At 38.2% G+C, this 20598-nt stretch overlaps 1 protein-coding gene and 1 pseudogene across 1 annotated transcript in view; both read left to right on the top strand.

Annotated features, from left to right (window-relative positions):
- The first annotated feature begins 16423 nt into the window (after window positions 1–16423).
- LOC136280787 (uncharacterized) lies at window positions 16424–18048 on the top strand (annotated as a pseudogene).
- Window positions 18049–19432: 1384 nt separating this feature from the next.
- The window catches only part of LOC131790327 (uncharacterized), a 3266-nt gene continuing 2100 nt past the window's right edge, over window positions 19433–20598 (top strand). Inside the window, exon 1 of the mRNA XM_059107525.2 lies at window positions 19433–20598. This exon is cut by the window's right edge and continues 2100 nt beyond it. Coding sequence (XP_058963508.2) covers window positions 19550–20598 — 1049 coding nt within the window. The 5' untranslated portion in view covers window positions 19433–19549.

The raw sequence follows: 20598 nt of genomic DNA, 5'->3' as shown, positions 1-20598 counted from the left end.
GATGCCCCCACTTTTCATGCTTCCGCTGCGGCATTCATCGTGATCGCTGTGCCTACTTCAATAATCTTTTTCCTAAACTGGAGACTTTTAAAAACAGTTAACGCCATCCAGTCTGACGATCAACCAGTCATATTTTTGGAAAGCACTGCTGCAAGCTCTAACAATGGTCCAAGCCAGCACCGACGACATGAGGAGAGAAGAATCAAAGATCGAAAGGCAGCTGTCGATGTCTGCATCATAATGGCGGCGTTTTTGATCTGCTATCTTCCTGAGTGGACTGATTTCGTTCTTCATTATTTCTTTAAGATAGAATTTCCATCTGAAGTTACGCAAACCACTCGATGTATTTACTACATCAGCTCTGTGACCAATCCAATCATATATTCTGTTCGCAAGAGGGAATTTCGCGGTGGAGTTAAAAGAACGATTAAGAGAATTGTTGGGCTGTGCGCCATTTAATTTGCTTCTAGTACGGACAATGTAATTGTTGTGCACGAGTTACGCTAGCCTTCACAGGAACCCTTCAATTGCGGAATCGAGAGCTGCACAGGTTACCCGACACAAGGACTCTCTTAATTCTCGAACTTTGAACATTCCCTAAGGAATTGAAATGAATCTCCAGAGATGCCATCCTCCAACTGAAGAAATCTTTGAATAATTGAACATTATAACCTACGCTTTTATGATTTTAAAAGAAGTCTCTCTTAGAGGCAGAAAGAGAACTGTAATTTGTACTTTTTAGCCAAGTAGGAAGTCTAAACGGGAAAATATTTTGCTTGACGTCATGACGAGCCGACAGAACTGTTAAGTTCGCTAAAGTTCTGTCTTTTCAAAGACGACAATTCATTTCCAAAGTTTCTATGATACACTGAGCACATTTACTTTATTTTTGCAGGAAGTGAAGTTTTGTTTTGTAATTTTCGGCACGAGCGGGTGAAACGCTGGAATGAATTGATTTTGAACGTAGCGTTACGGCAAGCACTGAGAAAATGATATCTTGTAGACTTACGCAGAGTTTAGTTTAGTTTGGTAAAGGTTTATCAATGGTGACAAGGAGCCAGGGAAATACTGTTTTATACTGGATAAACAAAATGGCAGTCGAAGAAAAAAGTAAATATGTCTTGTTCAAGCGACTGTTTGATAACGGAGCGCACCGACCTCCAACATGAGTGACACAGACATTGATTTTGTTCACATGAACCACAACTCCTAATGGAAATCCAATTCGAAAAGTTAAATAGAAATTCATCCCCAAAATCCAACTGCAAACTTCAACTCTATGTCCTAAATAAGAATTCAGTTTGTCTCGGTCATTGTTTGGTTGTACCTCGCCAACGAGACATTTAATTGCTTGTTTTCTATTTTTTAAAAAGTTCCAGCCGACGGTACATTTCCTAAATGAGATTTCAGATTGACTTTTGAAGCCACGGTGTGCAATGAAAACATCGGTAACTACATTTACATCTTAATTCTTAGTCAGAGACCAAAATAACCCGCCAAAACTATGGATCAACACTAAAATTTATTGAAATGTACTCTGTAAAAATTTTTCCAGCCAAGGCAATCAGAAAGGCCAAAGAAATATGTCAGCTGAATATATCTTTCTTAGACCCAACACTGTTTTACAACAGGAAAATTGGCAAGAACATTTAACAGCTATAAACCGCCAGGTTATTTATATCTCCCGGTTGTAGTTACCAACCTGAGATTTTCACGGCTTAACACGTCTTAAAATATGCTTGCTTTGGCTGAGAGAAGTTGTTACTTTAAAATAAAGTGTTAGAAAAACTTAATCAAGAGATTAAACCTACCAACTTGCTTCTTTATTTATTCCTGGGAGAACTTGAACGGGCGAGAAAATTCCTTGACCGCGAGAACTTCGGAGAAAAAATAGCAACCCAATAAAAGGGGCGATTACAGCCGGTTCCTCATTTTCCATGATAACGACACTCGGCGTCTACTAATTTGACAACACTGATAACCAAACTAGCGCTAAAATTGTAAAAAAAAAGTCATTTTATCTGCTATTTTTCCTTGTATTTCCATTTTAAGCCAATCAGATATCAGGATTTTAATTTAATTAGTATACAAGTTAGCTGATGACAGCTTTGGATCAAACGTGCCTACTTCTTTGGCGGATCATTACATTATAATTATAATCGAAATTCTCGCGCGAAAATAAATTATTTACTAATCGCGTTCTGATTGGCTAACACAGAGCGCATGCTTTATAAAAATACAGCTGGGTCGCCATCGAACGATTTGAACAACGGCCGACCATTTCTTGGGATGTTTCTGTCGGTTCCCCTCTTTCGTTAAACCACAAGTCTTGCTTAACCTGGACAACAAAAATGAAAACCAGTTCCACGAACGGCTTCCGTGCACTAGCTGCTTCTCTTTCTCTAACAAGATTAACAAAATTGCACGAGGCTGTGGGGCGAGTGCAATTTGTGGTCTTTGAAAAAATTTACAAGTGCTTATTTATTCCAAATTGCACTAGAAAAATCATTTGATTACGTTTTAATAACTTCCATGAAAAAATACGAGATAGGTTATCATAATTGTGCAGAAGCAAAGCGCGCCACAAGTGCAAAAATAATTTATTCAAACCGTGCGTTCAGTCAAAACAACTGCGTACGATCAAAACAATAATATATAATCGTTTTGATATTTTCAAATCTTTAAGGCCCAAAAAAATTCAAAGTTCAGCTAAACAGTTCAAGGAATTGTTCAGTCTGTGTCCGAATCACTTTCGATGAAATGGAATCGTCGTTTGCGAGGTTTAAATATATTTGCTTTTTAATTTCGGTGTATAATCGCTCGAGCAAAGTGTTTAACTGAGTCGGCTCGTAATTTTCAATTTCCTCGGCAATTCCCTTATCTGAACACTTCCTTTTTCTAAACCGAGAACCAAAAAGCAGAGCTTTTTACAGTGTTTTCGTCGTAAGAGTTGTTTTTCAGCTACTGTATTGCGGTGGCTAAAGAAAACCTAACTGAAACGCCAGCTATTGTTCCGCTTGCAAATTTTCAGCGTATCCAAATGACGGACATCCAAGGCTCACTTTTGATTGGCTATCTGTGAGTCTCTGATTATTAACTTATCAGAATGTCTGGTATGTTACATCTTTGCACTGAATTAACCCTCTTCTGCCTTCAATTACCTGAAAACTGCAATTATCTTAACCAACTTAGAACTGAGCAATTTTTTCATGTATATTAATATGTTGAAAAGCACTCAAGAAGCGGCTAGTGCACCAAAGCCGTTGGGGGAACGTGAGACGTGATCGAAGAACTAGTTTTCATTTTCGTTTTACAGGTCAAGCAAGACTTGCGGTAAATAAAAAGGGGAATCGGCAGATACATTCCAAGAAATGGTCAGTCATTATCCAAATCGTTCGATGGCGTGACACTGTTACTCCGTACGAGGCAGCTGTACCTTGATAAAGCATGCACTCTGTGTTAGCCAATCAGAACGCAATTAGTAAATAACTTATTTTCGCGCAAGAAGTTTGATTATAATTATAATGTAAAGATCGGAAAAGGCACTTCTGATCCAAAGCTGTTATCAGCTAACTTACAAATTCAATTAAAATCCTGGTCCCTGATTTGCTTAAAATTGAAATACAGGGGAAAATAGAAGATGAAATTTTTTTTATGACAATTTTAGCGCTAATTTCGTAATCAGTGTTGTCAAATTTGTAGACGCCGGGTGTCGTTACCATGGAAAACGAGGAACCGGCTCTAATTGCCCTTTTATTAGATTGCTATTTTTTCTTCGAAGTTCTCGCGGTCAAGGAAATTTCTCCCAGGAAGAAAATAAAGAAGTAAGCTGATAAGTGAAATCTCTCGATGAAACTTTTCTAAAACACCTTTTTTAAATAAAAACTACTCTCGGCTAAAGCAAGCCTATTTTGAGACTATTAAACCGTGCAAATCTCAGGTTCATAAGTAATAAATGACCTGGCGATTTACAGCTGTTAATCAGTGTTCGGTCTAAAAAAGATGAGTTCAGCCGTTATATTTCTTTGGCCTTTCTGATTGCCTTAGCCGGAAACAATTTTTAGAGTATATCTCAATAATTTTTGGGGTTGGTCTATAGTTTTGGCGGGTTATTTCGGTCTTAAGTTTCACTAAGAATTAAGATGTATATGTAGTTACCGATGTTTTCCATTGCACACCGTAGCTTCAATAGTCAACCTGAAATCTCATCTAGGAAATGTTCCGCCGGCTAAAACTTTTTTGAAAAATTGAAAACAAGCAATTAAATGTCTTGTTGGAAAGAACTCGTTACGAGGTACAACCAAACAATGACCGAGACAAACTGAATTCTTAGTTAGGATTTGGAGTTGAATTTTGCAGTTGGATTTTGGGGATGAATTTCTGATTAAATTTTCGAATTGGATTTCCATTAGGAGTTGTGGTTCATGTGAACAAAATCAATTTCTGCGTCACTTATCTTGGAGGTCGGTGCGCTCTGTTATCAAACAGTCGCTTGAACAAGACATATTTACTTTTTTATTCAACTACTGTCACTTTGTTTATCCGTTTCTTTGCTTTTCCAATTTCTCTTTGATTTTCATCTCGTGTTAAACAGTATTTTCCTGGCTCCTTGTCACTATTGATATACCTTTATCAAACTAAACTGAACTAAACGATGCATAAGTCTCTCTAAGATATCATTTTCTCAGTACTTGTCGTAACGCTACGTTCAAAATCAATTCATTCTGGCCCTTCGCCCGCTAGTGCTGAACATTATAAAACAAAACTTCTCTTCGTGCGAGAATAAAGTATATGTGGTCAGTCTATCATAGAAACTTTGGAAATGAATTGTTGCCCTTCAAAAGACAAACTTTGTCGAACTTTACCATTCTGTCCGCGCGTCATGACGTCAAGCTAAATATTTTCCCATTTAGCTTTCCCACTTGGCTGAAAAGTACGAATTACAATTCTCTTTCTGCCTCGAAAAGAGAGATTTCATTAAAAATCGTAGAAGCGTGGGTTGTAATGTTCAATTCATTCAACGATTTCTTCAGTTGGAGGATGGCATCTCTGGAGATTTATTTCAATTCCTTTAGGAATATTCAAAGTTCGAGAATCAAGAGAGTCCGTGTGTTGCACAACCTGCGCAGCTCTTGATTCCGCAATTGAAGGGATTCCTGTGAAGGCTAGCCGTAACTCGTGCACACCAATTACATTGTCTATACCAGAAGAAAATAAAATGGCACACAGCCCAACAATTCGCTTAAGCGTCCTTTTCACTCCACCGCGAAATTCCCGCTTGCGAACCGAATAAATGATTGGATTGGTCACAGAGCTAATGTAATAAATACATCGAGTGGTTTGTGTAACTTCCGATAAAAATTCTACTTTAAAGAAATAATGAAGAACGAAATCGGTCCACTCAGGAAGATAGCAGATCATAAACGCCGCCATTACGATGCAAACATCAACAGCTGCCTTCCGATCTTTGATTCTTCTCGCCTCATGTCGTCGGTGCTGGCTTGGACCATTGTTAGAGCTTGCAGCAGTGCTTTCCAAAGATATGACTGGTTGATCGTTAAACTGGATGGCGTTAACTGTTTTTAAAACTCTCCAGTTTAGGAAAAAGATTATTGAAGTAGGCACAGCGATCACGATGAATGCCGCAGCGGAAGCATGAAAAGTGGGGGCATCTGAAGCTGCCCTGCAAAAGAATAGTTTTGGATGATAAAAGACAGATTCTGCTCGTCTGAAAAACGCGATGGCGCATACAAGAAAAGGGACAGTCCATATCAGTACTATTACCACGACTTTTGATCTAGTAATGGAACTATCATACGTCAAAGGTGATTTTACAATGGCACTATACCGTTCATATGACACAGCTATGAGATGAAGAACCGTATTCAAGTAGAAATATCTTAAAACAAGGGAATGCAGTTTACACATCGTTTCGCCATACAACCATCGTTCTTGTGCAGTACTTGCGATGCTCGGGGAGTTGCCCAGGATCAAAAAGAGAATATCTGATCCTGCTAGGCTGGCAAGTAGAACATACCGCATCACATGAAATCTGCTCTCCATACAAATCGTTGCTATGACCAGAAAATTTCCAGGAAGGCCGACAACGTCGATGACAACATGAACACCGGTAAGGACATGCGAGAAAACCATGATTGCTAATTGTTACAACGTGATGATGTTGTTAATAAACTCGCAAAATATTCCGTGTAAATCAATTTTGACGAACAGATGGTGTTTTCATCTTCAAGTAGCTAAGACAGAATTTCTCCTTACATTATCAATACGATATTAAGCTGACAAGTGAGAAGAATAAAAAATATGTAAATAAGGAAAGTATTGGTTGATCCAATGCAAAATTCTCCGAACAAACATCAGAAGAGTTGTGATAAAAGATGTTAATCAGTGGATGACACGAGCACACTCGGAGAAGAACTCCGAGTGTTCCCGATAGGAGTCGAGCGTACATCCATCCGATTCTCTACCTCAGTCGACCACTGAGCTAGGTTGTTTAACTGCTTCTCTGACGACTGCTAGTTCTTGGAGTTCTTCTCCTCCGAGTATGTCCATGTCATTCACTGAATAACATCTTCTCTCATGTTAACACCACGCTTAAAACTCTTTATCTTCATTTAAATCATCAAAACAGTTGTACGACACACAGAAAGGAGAATTACTAACGAGATATTGGAAGCGAAACTTTTAAAGAAAAGCATAACAAAACAAAAAGGAAAACACTGACAAGAAACAGGCTACGAAACAGCCTATGAATTTTCTACAGATTGTAATGTACTAGATTTGGACTTCCGTAGGTATTGTGGTCATAAATTAATCACAGAGAAATGCAAAGTCGGCGCAGCTTGAATTCAAACATTAAATGAATAATTTCGGAGCATTTTTGTTTTGAAGTCCGGAGAGAGTGTGTAGTTTTTTTTTTGTTTTGTTTTTTTTTAGTAATAGAACATAAATTTGACTTTCGCAGCCGAAATGAAAAGTTGACACAAAGCCGTTTGAAATGAGGAGAAATTTTGTTATCGGCAGACTCGTATCTTTCGCCTTGTCAAAATAGTTATTGAACCTAATACCAAATTAACAGCTGCATTTAATAGAGGATCATAATGGAGTTAACGCTTTTACGGTAAACGGTTCATTTCTTTCTGCTACGGTTAACAGAGATATATCAAGAATTAATTTTAATCATTTTGAAAAGTTAATAAACAATTTTCATCGTTCTAAAACACCTGTATTCGCTCGCTGTTACCTTTACCTTGGAGTTAGGCAACAGAGTAATTTTGTGTTTTCGTGCAATGGCCACAAGACGACACATTAAAGTCTAAGATTTTGACACCTTCAAAATTACACATCGTAAATGGGAGAAATTTTTACGGCGAGGATAACCTTTTTTACAACAACGGTTAAAATTTGTCAATTTCTACGCCAAACACTTAAATCTTTGGGTCGTTTTACGGCTAACTGTTAACTTCACTAAGACCTCGCTTCTCTCTTTTGATTACATAAATTAAGGCAGGGGAATATGATATAAACTGGGCTAGATTTTTTAGTTAGGTCTGTTATATGTTTTTGGTTTCTCTCTTCTAAAACAGAGAATCCGGCAAAACGTTTTAAGGATCAATCTTCCGTAAGTAGAAAAAAAGTTAGCCCTTGTTGGCAGTGACGTAAATTAACGATTTCCCTTTGGCCATTGAAATAGGGTGGCAAAATGTTTAAGCCCAAAACTAACACGTGGCACGTGAATTTTTCTAAAATTCACACCTGAGGCTTTGAACATTGCGGTGACTTAACGGGCCCGAAAAGTTGTTCTGTTTTCCTCCAGAAAAGAGTTTCAAAAGTTTTGAAAATTCTACAATAAAACTATCAACTAGAGAAACAAAATGGACTAGTTAGGGTGCCAGAATCTATATCTCTAATCTTTAAATTTTAGCTTTAAAATATAGCTTCGGGCTCGTTAAGTAACCGGGACGTTGGAAAAACATGTCATGTGATTACCTATACGAACAAAGCACAGTCAAGGCTTCTTTATTTGTGAAATAAATTTTATTTGCATAAGTATTTTGGTACAGACAACTGCACTTAGAGCTACTTAGTTTAAATCAACAGATTTTCATTAGTTTAGTTCAGCTGGTCTGATGATTTTGAATGCAATTTGGAATAATAAAGCACGACTATTTTTTTCAACGACTACCAAAATCGCAATTTGTAATCTTTGAAAAAATTAACGAGCGCTTTTTATTCCAAGTTACACTAGAAAATTCATTTCATGAGTTAATCAAAAATGTAAGTGAGAAAAATGAAACAGGCATTTTTCATAGTTATGCAAAATTCATAATTAGGCAAAGCGCGGTAATCGCGCTAAAAATAATTCATTCAAATTCTGTAATTGGGAGCTCAGTGAGAAATGCTGCTCTTTTGCAACTTTTTTCAAAACCGTGAAAATATTTAAAGCCCTGCCTAACAGTTTGCCACCTGTTTAACAATGAATCAAGTATGTCTGCATTGCATTACCTCTCCTCTAAAAATGCATTTCGTTAAAACTGCATTCGTGTCAGCCAATCAGAATAAAGAAATGTTTTAATATGCACAGCAGAGACCCTCTAACTCAAAGTCACTTAACTCGAACTACCCGCTGACTCGAACAAAATGCGATTTGCTCTGGATCTGACCTCATTTATTTAGTCGTTTCTTTTCAGTTGACCTAACTGATTGATTCAAAGCTGATAACATTTATTAAAATGTAATGCATATAGCTGAACTTCCCAAACTAAATTTTCCTATCAAATAACTCCTAGAAAACAAGCTAAATGTATTAAAGTGAGTTTTAATTTTGCAAGAATGGTAAAAACGCGATTCCTTATTAGTCATTGACGGAAAATTGAAATTCAGCACCAACCCTGATAACTTAGACCCCCGCAAACTCGAACTGTTTTTCGTTCCCATTGGGAGTGTAAACGGTTTTTCTGTTTGTCACACGTTACGAGAAAGACCGAACTCAGACCAAGGGCAAATGTTCAGCGTCAATTTTTTAAGCCGGTAAGTCTGGAACTTTTCCCTCTCGAAATGAAACTACCAAACTCCTAAAGTGAAGGAGAGAGTTGCGTATTGGCAAGAGAATATAATGAACAGATAGGGAAGATCAGGGTGTTGGCCGAGATATGAAGATTAATCCATGAAAAGTGCGCTCGAACGGCTTTTTATTCACGAGTTTACCCGGACGTCTCCATTGTATTTTCTTAATGCAATGTCTAATTTCGAAGTTATTCTCACTTATGTTGGGAGTTAGTGTGCTCCGTTATCCAGCAGTCGCTTGAACACCAATCGAAGACCCATAGTTGGCGACAACTGCTTAAGGACTTAAGGTAGAATTACTTCTTTCTGTTCAACAATCACTTCTTCGCACACAAAATCTGGGCTTTTAGAAACAACACCATAAAATAAATTCCGAGAAGTCTTCGTTTTCGAGCAAAAAAAACAACGCATGTGTGTGTGTGCGTTTATGTGTGTGTAGCGGGGGAGAGAGAGAATCTTCGTATTTGAGGTCCTTTTTCTTGTTTGCCCAGAAAACCAAAGGCTACCGAGGATGCAAAAATAATTGTCCCAATTTTCAAACTTTCAATTCTTCAGAACACGGGAAGCAAGGAAATCAAATTTGACTGTATCTCCTGTTAAATCAGGGGCCCGTTTTCCAACGTCCCGGATACTTAACGAGTCCGAAGCCATACTTTAAAGCTAAAATTAAAAGATTAGAGATGTAGATTCTGGCGCCCTAACTAGTCCATTTTTTCTATTTAGATTATAGTTTTATTGTAGAATTTTCAAAACTTTTAAAACTCCTTTCTTGAAGGAAAACAGAGCAACTTTTCGGACCCGTTCAGGCCCCGGAATCTTCAAGGCCTCAGGTGTGAATTTTAGAAAAATTCACGCGTCACGTGTTAGTTTTGGGCTTAATCACGCGTCACTTTTTTTTTTAAACATTTTGCCACCCTATTTCAGTGGCCGAAGGGAAATCCTTAATTTACGTCACTGCCAACAAGGGATAACTTTTTCTCTACTTACTAAGATTGATCTTTCGAACGTTTTGCCGGATTTTCTGTTTTAGAAGAGAGAAACTAAAAACATACAACAGACCTAACTCTAAGATATTGCCAAGTTTATTTCATATTCTCTAGCCTTAATTCATGTAATCAAAAGAGAGAAGCAAGGTCTCAATGAAGTTAAAAGTTAGCCGTAAAATGACCCAACGATTTAATCGTTTGGCATAGAAATAGACAAATTTTAAGCGTTGTTCTAAAAAAGGTTATCCGTAAAGATTTCTCCCATTTTCGATGTGTAATTTTGAATGTGTCAAAATCTTAGACTTCATGTGTCTCGTCTTGCGGCCATTGCACAAAAACACAAAATTACTCTGTTGCTTAACTCCAAAGGTAAAAGCGAGCGAGTAAAGATGTTTTAGAACGATGAAAATTAACTATTAACTTTTCAAAATGATTGAAATTAATTCTTAATATCTCTGTTAACTGTAATTGTGAATACCGATTTCTTTTAACCGTAGCAGAAAAGAAATGAACTGTTAGCCGTAAAAGCCTTAACTCCATTATGACCCTCTGTTCAACACAAGTGTTAATTTGGTGTTGGGTTCAATAGCGATTTTGACAAAGCGAAAGAAACGATTCTGCAAGCGTGCAGATAACCTATTTTCTTCCTTATTTCAAATAACTAAACGTCAACTTTTCATTTCGTCTGCCAAAATGAAATTTATTTTCTATGACTACAACAGAAAAAAAAACCAAAAACCACACACTCTTTCCAGATTTCAAAGCAAAAATGCTCGGGAACTCTTCAGTTTCTGTTTGAATTCAAATTGCGCCGACTTCACTCAATTGAAATTTGCTTCCAAAAATACTTTAAAATTTCTCTGTAATTAATATATGACTACAATACCTACGGAAGTCCAAACCTGGTACATTAAAATCAGCAGAAAATTCATTGGCTGTTTCTTAGAATGTTTCCTGTTAGCGTTTTCCTTTTTTTTCTGTTTTGTTGTTTTTTCTTTAACCTTTTCGCTTCCAAGATTCATTAGCAATTCTCCTTTCTGAACGCCATACAACTGTTCTTACGATGATTTAAATGAAGATGGTGAGTTTGAAGCGTAGTGTTTACATGACAGAAGATATTATTCAATAAATGACCCAGGCATACTCGGAGAAGAAGAACTCCAAGAACTAGGAGTTATTATAGACGTAGTTAAACAACGGCTCAGTGATGTTGATATCGGGAACACTCGGAGTTCTTCTTCTCCGAGTTTGTCTGTGTCATCCACTGATTAACATCTTTTATTACAACTCTCCAGATGTAAGTTCGGAGAATTTGCATTGGATCAACTAATGCTCTCCTTATTTTCATCTTTTTCATTCTTATCACTCGTCCGCTTGATATCTTATAGATATAAAAAGGAGAAATTCTTTCTTGGCCACTTGAAGACGAAAACACCATCTGTTCATCAAAATTGATTTACATGGAATATGCTGCGAATTTATTGTCAGCATCATCACGTTGTAACAATTAGCAATCATGGTTTTCTCGCAAGTCCTTGCCGCTGTCCATGCTGTCATCGACGTTGTCGGCTTTCCTGGAAATTTACTGGTCATAGCCACGATTTTTATGGAGAGCAGATTTCATGTCATGCGGTATATTCTACTTGCCAGCCTAGCAGGATCAGATATTCTCTTTTTGATCCTGGGCAACTCGCCGAGCATCGCAAGCACTGCCCACGAACGATGGTTGTATGGCGAAACAATTTGTAAACTGCATTACCTTGTTTTAAGATATTTCTACTTGAACACGGTTCTTCATCTCATAGCTGTGTCATATGAACGGTATAGCGCCATTGTAAAATCACCTTTGACGTATAACAGTTCCATTACTAGATCAAAAGTCGTGGTAATGGTACTGATATGGACTGTCCCTTTTCTTGTATGCGCCATCACTTTTTTCAGACGATCAGAATCCGTCTTTTATCATCCAAAACTGCTCTTTTGCATGGGAACTACAGATGCCCCCGCTTTTCATGCTCCCGCTGCGGCATTTATCGTGATCGCTGTGCCTATTTTAATCATCTTTTTCCTGAACTGGAGAGTTTTAAAAACAGTTAACGCCATCCAGTCTAACGATCAACCTGTCATATTTTTGGAAAGCACAGCCGCAAACTCTAATAATGGTCCAAGCCAGCATCAACAACACGACGCGAGAAGAATCAAAGATCGGAAGGCAGCTGTCGATGTCTGCATCATAATAGCAGCGTTTGTGATTTGCTATCTTCCTGAGTGGACTGATTTCGTTCTTCGTAATTATTTTGAGGTAGAATTTCCACCCGAAGTTACGCAAACCACTCGATGTATTTACTACATTAGCTCTGTCACCAATCCGATCATTTATTCAGTTCGCAAGAGGGAATTTCGTGGTGCAGTTAAAAGAACACTTAGGCGAATTGGCGGACTGTGTGCCATTTCATTTGCTTCTGGTACAGACAACATAATTGGTGTGCACGATTTACGGCTAACCCCCACAAGAATCCCTTGTATTGCGGAATCAAAAGCTGCACAAGTTGCTCAAAACAAGAACTCTCTTGACTCTCGGACTTTAAATGTTCCCAGAGGAATTGAAATGAATCTCCAGAGATGCCATCCTCCAACGGAAGAAATCGTTGAATGAATTGAACACTACAACCCACGCTTTCTCGCTTTCATGATTTTAAAGAAGCCTCTCTTAGAGTTAGAAAGAGAATTGAAATTTGTACTTTTTAGCCGAGTGGGAAGGCCAAACGGGAAATTGTTTAGCTTGACGTCATGACACGCGGAGAGAACGGTAAAGTTCGCGAAAGTTCTGTCTTTTGAAAGACGACAATTCGTTTCTAAAGTTTCTATGATACGCTGACTACATTTACTTGATTCCTGTACGAAGGCCAGGATGAACTGATTCCGAATGTAGCGTTACGGCAAGCACTAAGAAAATTATATCGTGTAGAATTATAATATATTATATCGTTAAGTTCAGGTTGGTAAGGGTTAATCAAAAAAGCAAAGAAACGGATAAATAAAGTAGCAGTCAAAGCAGAAAATGAATATAGCTTGCTGAACTTTTAAATCTTCATCGAAAGAGCAACCGCAAGGTAAAAGTACGCTTTATGAAGATTTAGAGACGTTTTTTCTCCATAATGGATTTTCGAACACACCTCCCTTAATTTCATTAAATTCCACCAATTCCATGGTACTGAGCAAAATACAAATGTAAAATCATATATCCCATGTGATAATTTCAAGTCGTTCTAACAAATCTGTCAGTAAATATTTCATTAATGATTTGAGACAAAATTCACTCAATTTAGTGTCCAGTACCACCTTAATTGGGTATTGAAAATGTACCTTAACCCATTAGCACCTGCGTTTAACGCGTGCTTATCCAAAAGTTAAAATTTTGGACAAACCGGAAAAGCAAACACAATGCGCAGTTACTTTTTATAATATATTTAAGTTCACACGGCAACCAGGTTGACAATCAGACATGGTTTGATGCTACTCTAGTTTACAGATTTAATGAATGTAACCGAAGAAGTTACGATTCATAGACCCAACGTGACGATGGCGGCTTGCTTCCTGACGCCTATTTACACCTAGTGATCATTTAAAAGGACCTCTTGATGCAGCGTTTAGATCACCCCTGATGAAGGCACTAGACAGGAGTGTCGATACGTTGGGTCTATGAATCGTAACTTCTTCGGTTACATCCATTAAATCTGTGAACCAGAGTAGCATCAAACCATGTCCAAATTTTTATAAATCATCATTTCCCATAAACAAGCTCCAGTGAAAGAAGTCCATTCAAATAACTTACTTTCAACGAAAAAAGCGATAGAGGCATATTAAGTTTTAACGCTAAATCAAGATAAAAGATAAAAATCGGTAAATTTTTTCGCACGTGTGCAAACACGTATGCAGATCGGATTTTGAAGTGAATATGCAAATTTGGCAGTGCGTGGACAGATTTCAAGTTACATGGAATTTATAAAGAGGAAACAAGACGAAACTGTCCAAGGAACGTTTCGGGAAAAAAGCTTAATTCAAAACAGTTCTTGATTTTCTGTTACAAGCGAAAAACGTGCGAATTTCCTACGTGTACAAAACCCACGAAGTAGAATTAATCAAGCTTAGATGACGTTGTTTACTTGACTTCACGGCTTGTAAATTGCGAAGCGTTTTGTTGAAAATTCTGAAAGTTCTACGTTTTGACAAAATCTTCGATTAAAAGTTACTTTTTGGACATCTCATCAGTTAAACATGATATTTACCGGGCTCTGAAATATTCATAATTGTCGCTAGGCCTCGCTTGGAGTTCAAAATTTCAGTTTCACTTTACAGTCCCAATTCGCATCGCTTCAGAGAATCGTATTGTTGTCGACTCGGAAGCTTATTTTGTCGCTTTTAAGACCTTGATATCCATTACCTTCGAAGCAGATTATTCTAAAGTATTTTTACTTTTCATTTTGTGTTCCATAAGGTCTAAAATAATCGGAAAGCAACGGAAAATCCGACTTGAAAATATTGAAAGTCGGCCGCGCGGACGCCATTTTTTCATATTTGATCATTTCTTGTGAACGCATAAAATAACGCCTTTCTAGTACCCCCTATAGTCATAAAATAACTGCGGAAAAACACGTATTCCGATTGGTTTATAGATCCTCTGACGACAGAGGTAGTTTGGAAACAAAATTCTACTTAGTAGGGGGAGGTAGGGGAGAAAGCGTCTCTCGCGCGGGTTCACCGCGCGGCACGGGCGGTTACGGCAGTTCAGGTGTCAAGTAAATTGGTGATTTCAAATAAGTTCTCGGAGCTGACGTATACCGGTTCAATCCAAAGTAAATAAAAAATCAGCAATGTGAAAGTTGTGAAAAATTTACAAACAGGATCGACAAATAGGGAACTGCAAATGCACAAGCCGATGTCACGAAAAACCTCCTCTCATCAAATCCCGAAAACAATGTTACAATGTGCATGATTAAATCAGTTGATTGAACTAGAAATATTTACATATGTTCGCATTATCTGACGAGTTGGCAGGGACAAAGAGATTTTTCACATGAGCCTATTCTAAATTCTTAGAGACACATGACCTGCAATCCAGGTACTATCTTACCGCAGGAAGAGATAAAGGACCCTAGAAACAAGGTTGGGTCTTCATTCCCGTGAAGGAATCTGATCACAATTTTTAATAAGATGTTTAATTCGAGACATTTTGGTTTGAAAATATCCTAAGATATGTGAGCTGACAATCAAAGTTTGTGACACAACCCAGAAGTTTAATTACTCTTCCTTCTAATTCAGGAGTGAGTTGCTGATTATGGAAAATAAATCCATATTTTAAATGAACGAGTTGTCATCCACAAATGTCTCCAAGGTATGTTAAAAATGAGATTCAAATTTGCATTTGAAACACATCTCTCATGCGTGAATTACAAAGCATTTCATCTAACGAAATTCCACAATCCTTAAATTAAAGTGTTCCACAGACAACGGATACTCCACAAGTTATTCGGACAAGTGGACCGAAAACGTACACAATTCATGGCACCCGTTTTTTGGCACCATCTCGCCTGTAACACCTCACAGTTGTAAACACATGCAATGCAACGAAGGCACAGACAATGCAAATCCAGGGAAAATACGCATATCAAGTCACATTAAATTGAGAAAGTATAACAAAATTAGATACATCTCTAATTGACTGGACTTCTTCGGATGAAATAACCTTGAGTTGACGAGGAAGAAGAGCTTTACGTGAGTTTCCTGCCGACGCAAACGTTGCAAACTCAGCACGTTTGTAAGGCGCCACGAACGCTGGGAATCTGAGATTTCAAATTTGCATGTTTTCTCACGATAAATAGCTTAAAGACAACCTACATGTACACATTTGAAGATATCAAGAGGATCTTAATACCTGAAAGTGGCATCGAACAAGTCCTGAAATGTACAGAAATAGTAATTCCTTAATCGCATACCTTTGAGTGCTGAAGCACCTGTAAACTGTTGCTGATTATTGCCACTGGTTTCCACTGCTAAAAGTCTCTGAAAGGAATGACCACAACTTTACCGGTGAACTAATCACTCGAAGACATGATTACGAGCTGAACAAATATGGAACTCAACCCATGATTAACGTAAACACTCCCTTGCTAGGAGGTCAGCTCAGTGATAGATGACCCTTCCGCGTTGATTGTGAGATAAAATATCGCAGTTGATGAGTGTGGATTTCTAGATTAATTTGGTCACATGATTAATTTACCAGCAGTGGTGCGGACAGTGGACTACGGGACGGTGGATTAGGCAGTATGCCTGATAACGTTTTTGGGAATTAAATGGGTATGATACTGGAATGCGGTTAAATGATCACCTATAAATACCGACACCCATTCGATAATATTACAACAAAATGAAACGGACAATTCATTTTTATTGTAGAGAATTACTCACAAAATTGGGAGTTATAATTTGGTAATTTGCTATATGCTATATGTCTGGAAGTAATTTCCTCATTTCTTGCATCTTTCAATTTTTTTTTCTAAAATATCTATAAGCAAAGAATTTGATGATGTGTAGCATGCTGTTTTGTTGTGTAAGTTGGAGGCTCTAGGGGTACAACCGCTCTTACTTCAATTGTTTGAAAGTTATTTGCTTAACCGAAAGCAACGGGTAGTTCAGTATAGAAGGGCAATCCTCTGATTTGCGAACAGTGAACTCCGGAGTCCCTCAAGGGTCTGAGATAGGACCGCTTCCATTTCTTATTTATATCAATGATATTACTGATGATCTCGCCTCTCTTCCTTTGATTTATGCCAATGATACTACACCATTTGAAACTGTTGACGAGCCAGCCGTATCAGCTGGTCGCCTTAATTCTGATCTAAATAAGATCTCCGAGTGGGCTGACAAATGGTTGGTAACTATGAATCCTGTTAATTCTCGCAATGTTGTATTTTCTCGCAAGCGTAAGGTCGTTAAAGACGTTGAGTCTCACACTCACTTAGGCCTAAATTTGCAAAGTAATATGTGGTGGAGAAATCATATAGCTAAGATGTAAAAGAAAGCCTCTAAACGATTAAATATACTGAAATTTGTTAAATACAAAGTTGATAGATCCACCTCAACATGCTTGTACTAAAGCCTGATTAGACCTCTCATGGAATATGGGGATGTCATCTGGAACGACCGTCTTAATCGTGATTCAGCTTTACTGGATAATGTTCGATACGAAGCCGTAAGGGTGGTAACAGGAACCAGTACTGCGAGGTTACATGATGAACTTTCTTGGGAGCCTCTTAGTACCAGGAGAGAATTACATAAATTAAGCCAATTTTTACAAAATAGTCAAGAATCTTGCTCCACGTTATTTAACTGAAGTATTGCCCAAACTGTCTGGTAAACGTACAAATTTTCGTCTCAGATCAAGAGAAACTTCATTCAACTTCGAACTGTAGAACTTCTATGTTTCAAAAGTCTTTTTTTCCATCAGCAATCACTGGCTGGAATTCTCTGGACCTAGAAGTCCGAAACTCTGTATCTCTATAAGCGAAAACTCGGTCAATTCTCTTTTCGCATACTTATAATAGGTTATATGATTGTTCTTTTACGAGGCGTGCATCTGTTGATCACACCCGCCTTAGACTTGGGTTTTATTGTCCAACAGAACATCTCGTCAAAATAAATAGTTGTCGTGTCGCTTATTTGCGAGTGCAGTTTTGACTCTGAATCGTTGAAACACTTTTTCTTGTATTGCCCAAGGTATGCCGCTCAACTTAATGTTCTCCTTACCTCTGCTGCTAAAATTCTAGGTGAAACGTGGTCATCGAGTAGAGTTGCTAGGAAACTAAATTTTATATCGTATGGTGTGGAGTCTCTAAATAACGAAATCAACTGTGCTTTGTTTCACGAAGTACAAAGTTTTATGATTAACACTAATCGCTTCACTGAGGCCATTGGTTGATTGTTTCAATACTATATATTCCTAGCTTAGTAGGTTTAACTCGTTGTTATTGCAACTTATATGTGTTGTTCACACATGTGAGTGTGTGTTGGGGGGGAGGAGGAGAATCTCTGTATTTGAAGTCCTTTCTCTTGTTTGCTCAGGAAGCCAAAGGCTACCGAGGATGCATAAACAATTGTCCCAGTTTTTCCCGTGTTCTTCAGAACACGGAAAGCAAGGAGGTCAAATTTGACTGTATCTCCCGTTAAATTAGGGGCCAGTTTTTCGAACGTCCCGGTTACTTAACGAGCCCAAAGCCATATTTTAAATTTAAATTTAAAGATTAGATAACTAGACTTTAGAACCTTAAACAGTCCATTTTGTTTCTTTAGCTGATAGTTTTATTGTAGAATTTTCAAAACTTTTTAAACCCCTTTCTTGAAAGAAAACAGAAGAGCTTTTCGGGCCCGTTAAGGTTCCGGTTTGATAACGGAGCGCACCGACCTCCAACATGAGTGACGCAGAAATTGATTTTGTTCACATGAACCACAACTCCTAATGGAAATCCAATTCGAAAATTTAAATAGAAATTCATCCCCAAAATTCCAACTGCAATCTTCAACTCTATGTCCTAAATAAGAATTTAGTTTGTCTCGGTCATTGTTTGGTTGTACCTCGCAACGAATTCTTTTTCCAACGAGACATTTAATTGCTTGTTTTCTATTTTTTAAAAAGTTCCAGCCGACGGTACATTTCCTAAATGTGATTTCAGATTGACTTTAGAAGACACGGTGTGCAATGAAAACATCGGTAACTACATGTACATATTAATGCTTAGTCAGAGACCAAAATAACCCGCCAAAACTATGGATCAACCCCAAAATTTATTGAAATGTGCTCTAAAAATTTTTCCGGCCAAGGCAATCAGAAAGGCCAAAGAAATACATCAGCTGAATATATCTTTCTTAGACCCAACACTGTTTTACAACAGGAAAATTGGCAAGAACATTTAAAAGCTATAAACCGCCAGGTTATTTATATCTCCCGGTTGTAATTACGAACCTGAGATTTTCACGGCTTAACACGTCTTAAAATATGCTTGCTTTGGCTGAGAGAAGTTGTTACTTTAAAATAAAGTGTTAGAAAAACTTAATCTAGATAATCTAATCTAAATATGTCTTGTTCAAGCGACTGTTTGATAACGGAGCGCACCGACCTCCAACATAAGTGACACAGACATTGATTTTGTTCACATGAACCACAACTCCTGATGGAAATCCAATTCGAAAATTTAAATAGAAATTCATCCCCAAAATCCAACTGCAAACTTCAACTCTATGTCCTAAATAAGAATTTAGTTTGTCTCGGTCATTGTGACTTATGACGTAGCGCCTGACAGGCAGCACGCGTTTTTTCCTGCTCCGTGATTCTAAGCGAACTTTCTTCAAAATAACTTCCTCGAAACGACAAAGAGCACTATTTTAATCACAAGTAGATTTTTATAATATTGGCCTCTAGTTACATGGCGATATTTTATTCAAGAGCGGCACTGAATGCCATTTTATCTTCAACGACGAAGAAGTCGCTCGGTTGTGAGTTATGGCGCAACATATCTGATCTGGGAATAACACGGCAAAGACCTACACGTCGAGGGACAAGAGCAGGACAGCGCAAACAAAGGCAGATTGGGATTTGCATGGGGAATGGAGCACGCAAGATTCAGCAATTTCCGAACCTTAATGGGTGTTTCTTTGCCAAGAACTTAATCCTTCACAGGAAACCTCATTTACATAACCAACTGGCGAACATATTAAATATTCAAAATGACACCTTTCCACGTAGCAATCTAAACAACTGCATTGTTATAGATTGCACCAAAGAAAACAGAGCAGCCAGTACTGAATGGTCACCCAAAGTTCCTAAGATCATGTTAGCGAATGTCATGTCTTTAGCCCCCAAAATGGATGAAGTTAGCGAGTTTATCACTCGTAATCATATCAACCTTGCGTTCGTTACGGAAACCTGGCTAAAGGACTCTGTGTTGGACACCGTTGTTGACATCCCCGGGTTTGCTATTGTGCGTGAGGACAGGAAGACACTAGAACACGGTGGTGTGTGTGTCTATATTCAAGAAAAACGGTGCAAATATAAACAACTGAACGATTTAAAGTGCTGTGATAATCATGAGACATTGTGGCTCCATCTAAGACCAAACCGCCTCCCCCGGGGGTTTTCCTGCATAATCGCGGCAGTGATCTATCACCCCCCCAAGGCCGATGGGACATCTATCCGGGAGCATTTGTTCCAGTCCCTCGTCCTAGCGGAGACGCGATATCCCAACTGTGGATTGGTCGTCACAGGGGATTTCAACCGCTTGGATATTAAGGGCTTGCTGAATCACTTTCGTCTCCAGCAAATAGTTCAAGTTCAGACCCGGAAGGATGCCATATTAGACTTGGTGCTCACTAACATGCAAGAATACTATAATCCGCCACAAGCCTACCCTCCATTCGGGTTGTCGGATCACAACGCTGTTGTTGTGTCGCCAAAAGATGGTAAACGTGATGTAAA

This window comes from Pocillopora verrucosa, chromosome 5 (assembly GCF_036669915.1).
Source record: "Pocillopora verrucosa isolate sample1 chromosome 5, ASM3666991v2, whole genome shotgun sequence".
Taxonomy (NCBI): Eukaryota; Metazoa; Cnidaria; class Anthozoa; order Scleractinia; family Pocilloporidae; genus Pocillopora; species Pocillopora verrucosa.
This window is presented reverse-complemented; position numbering and strand designations above follow the sequence as displayed.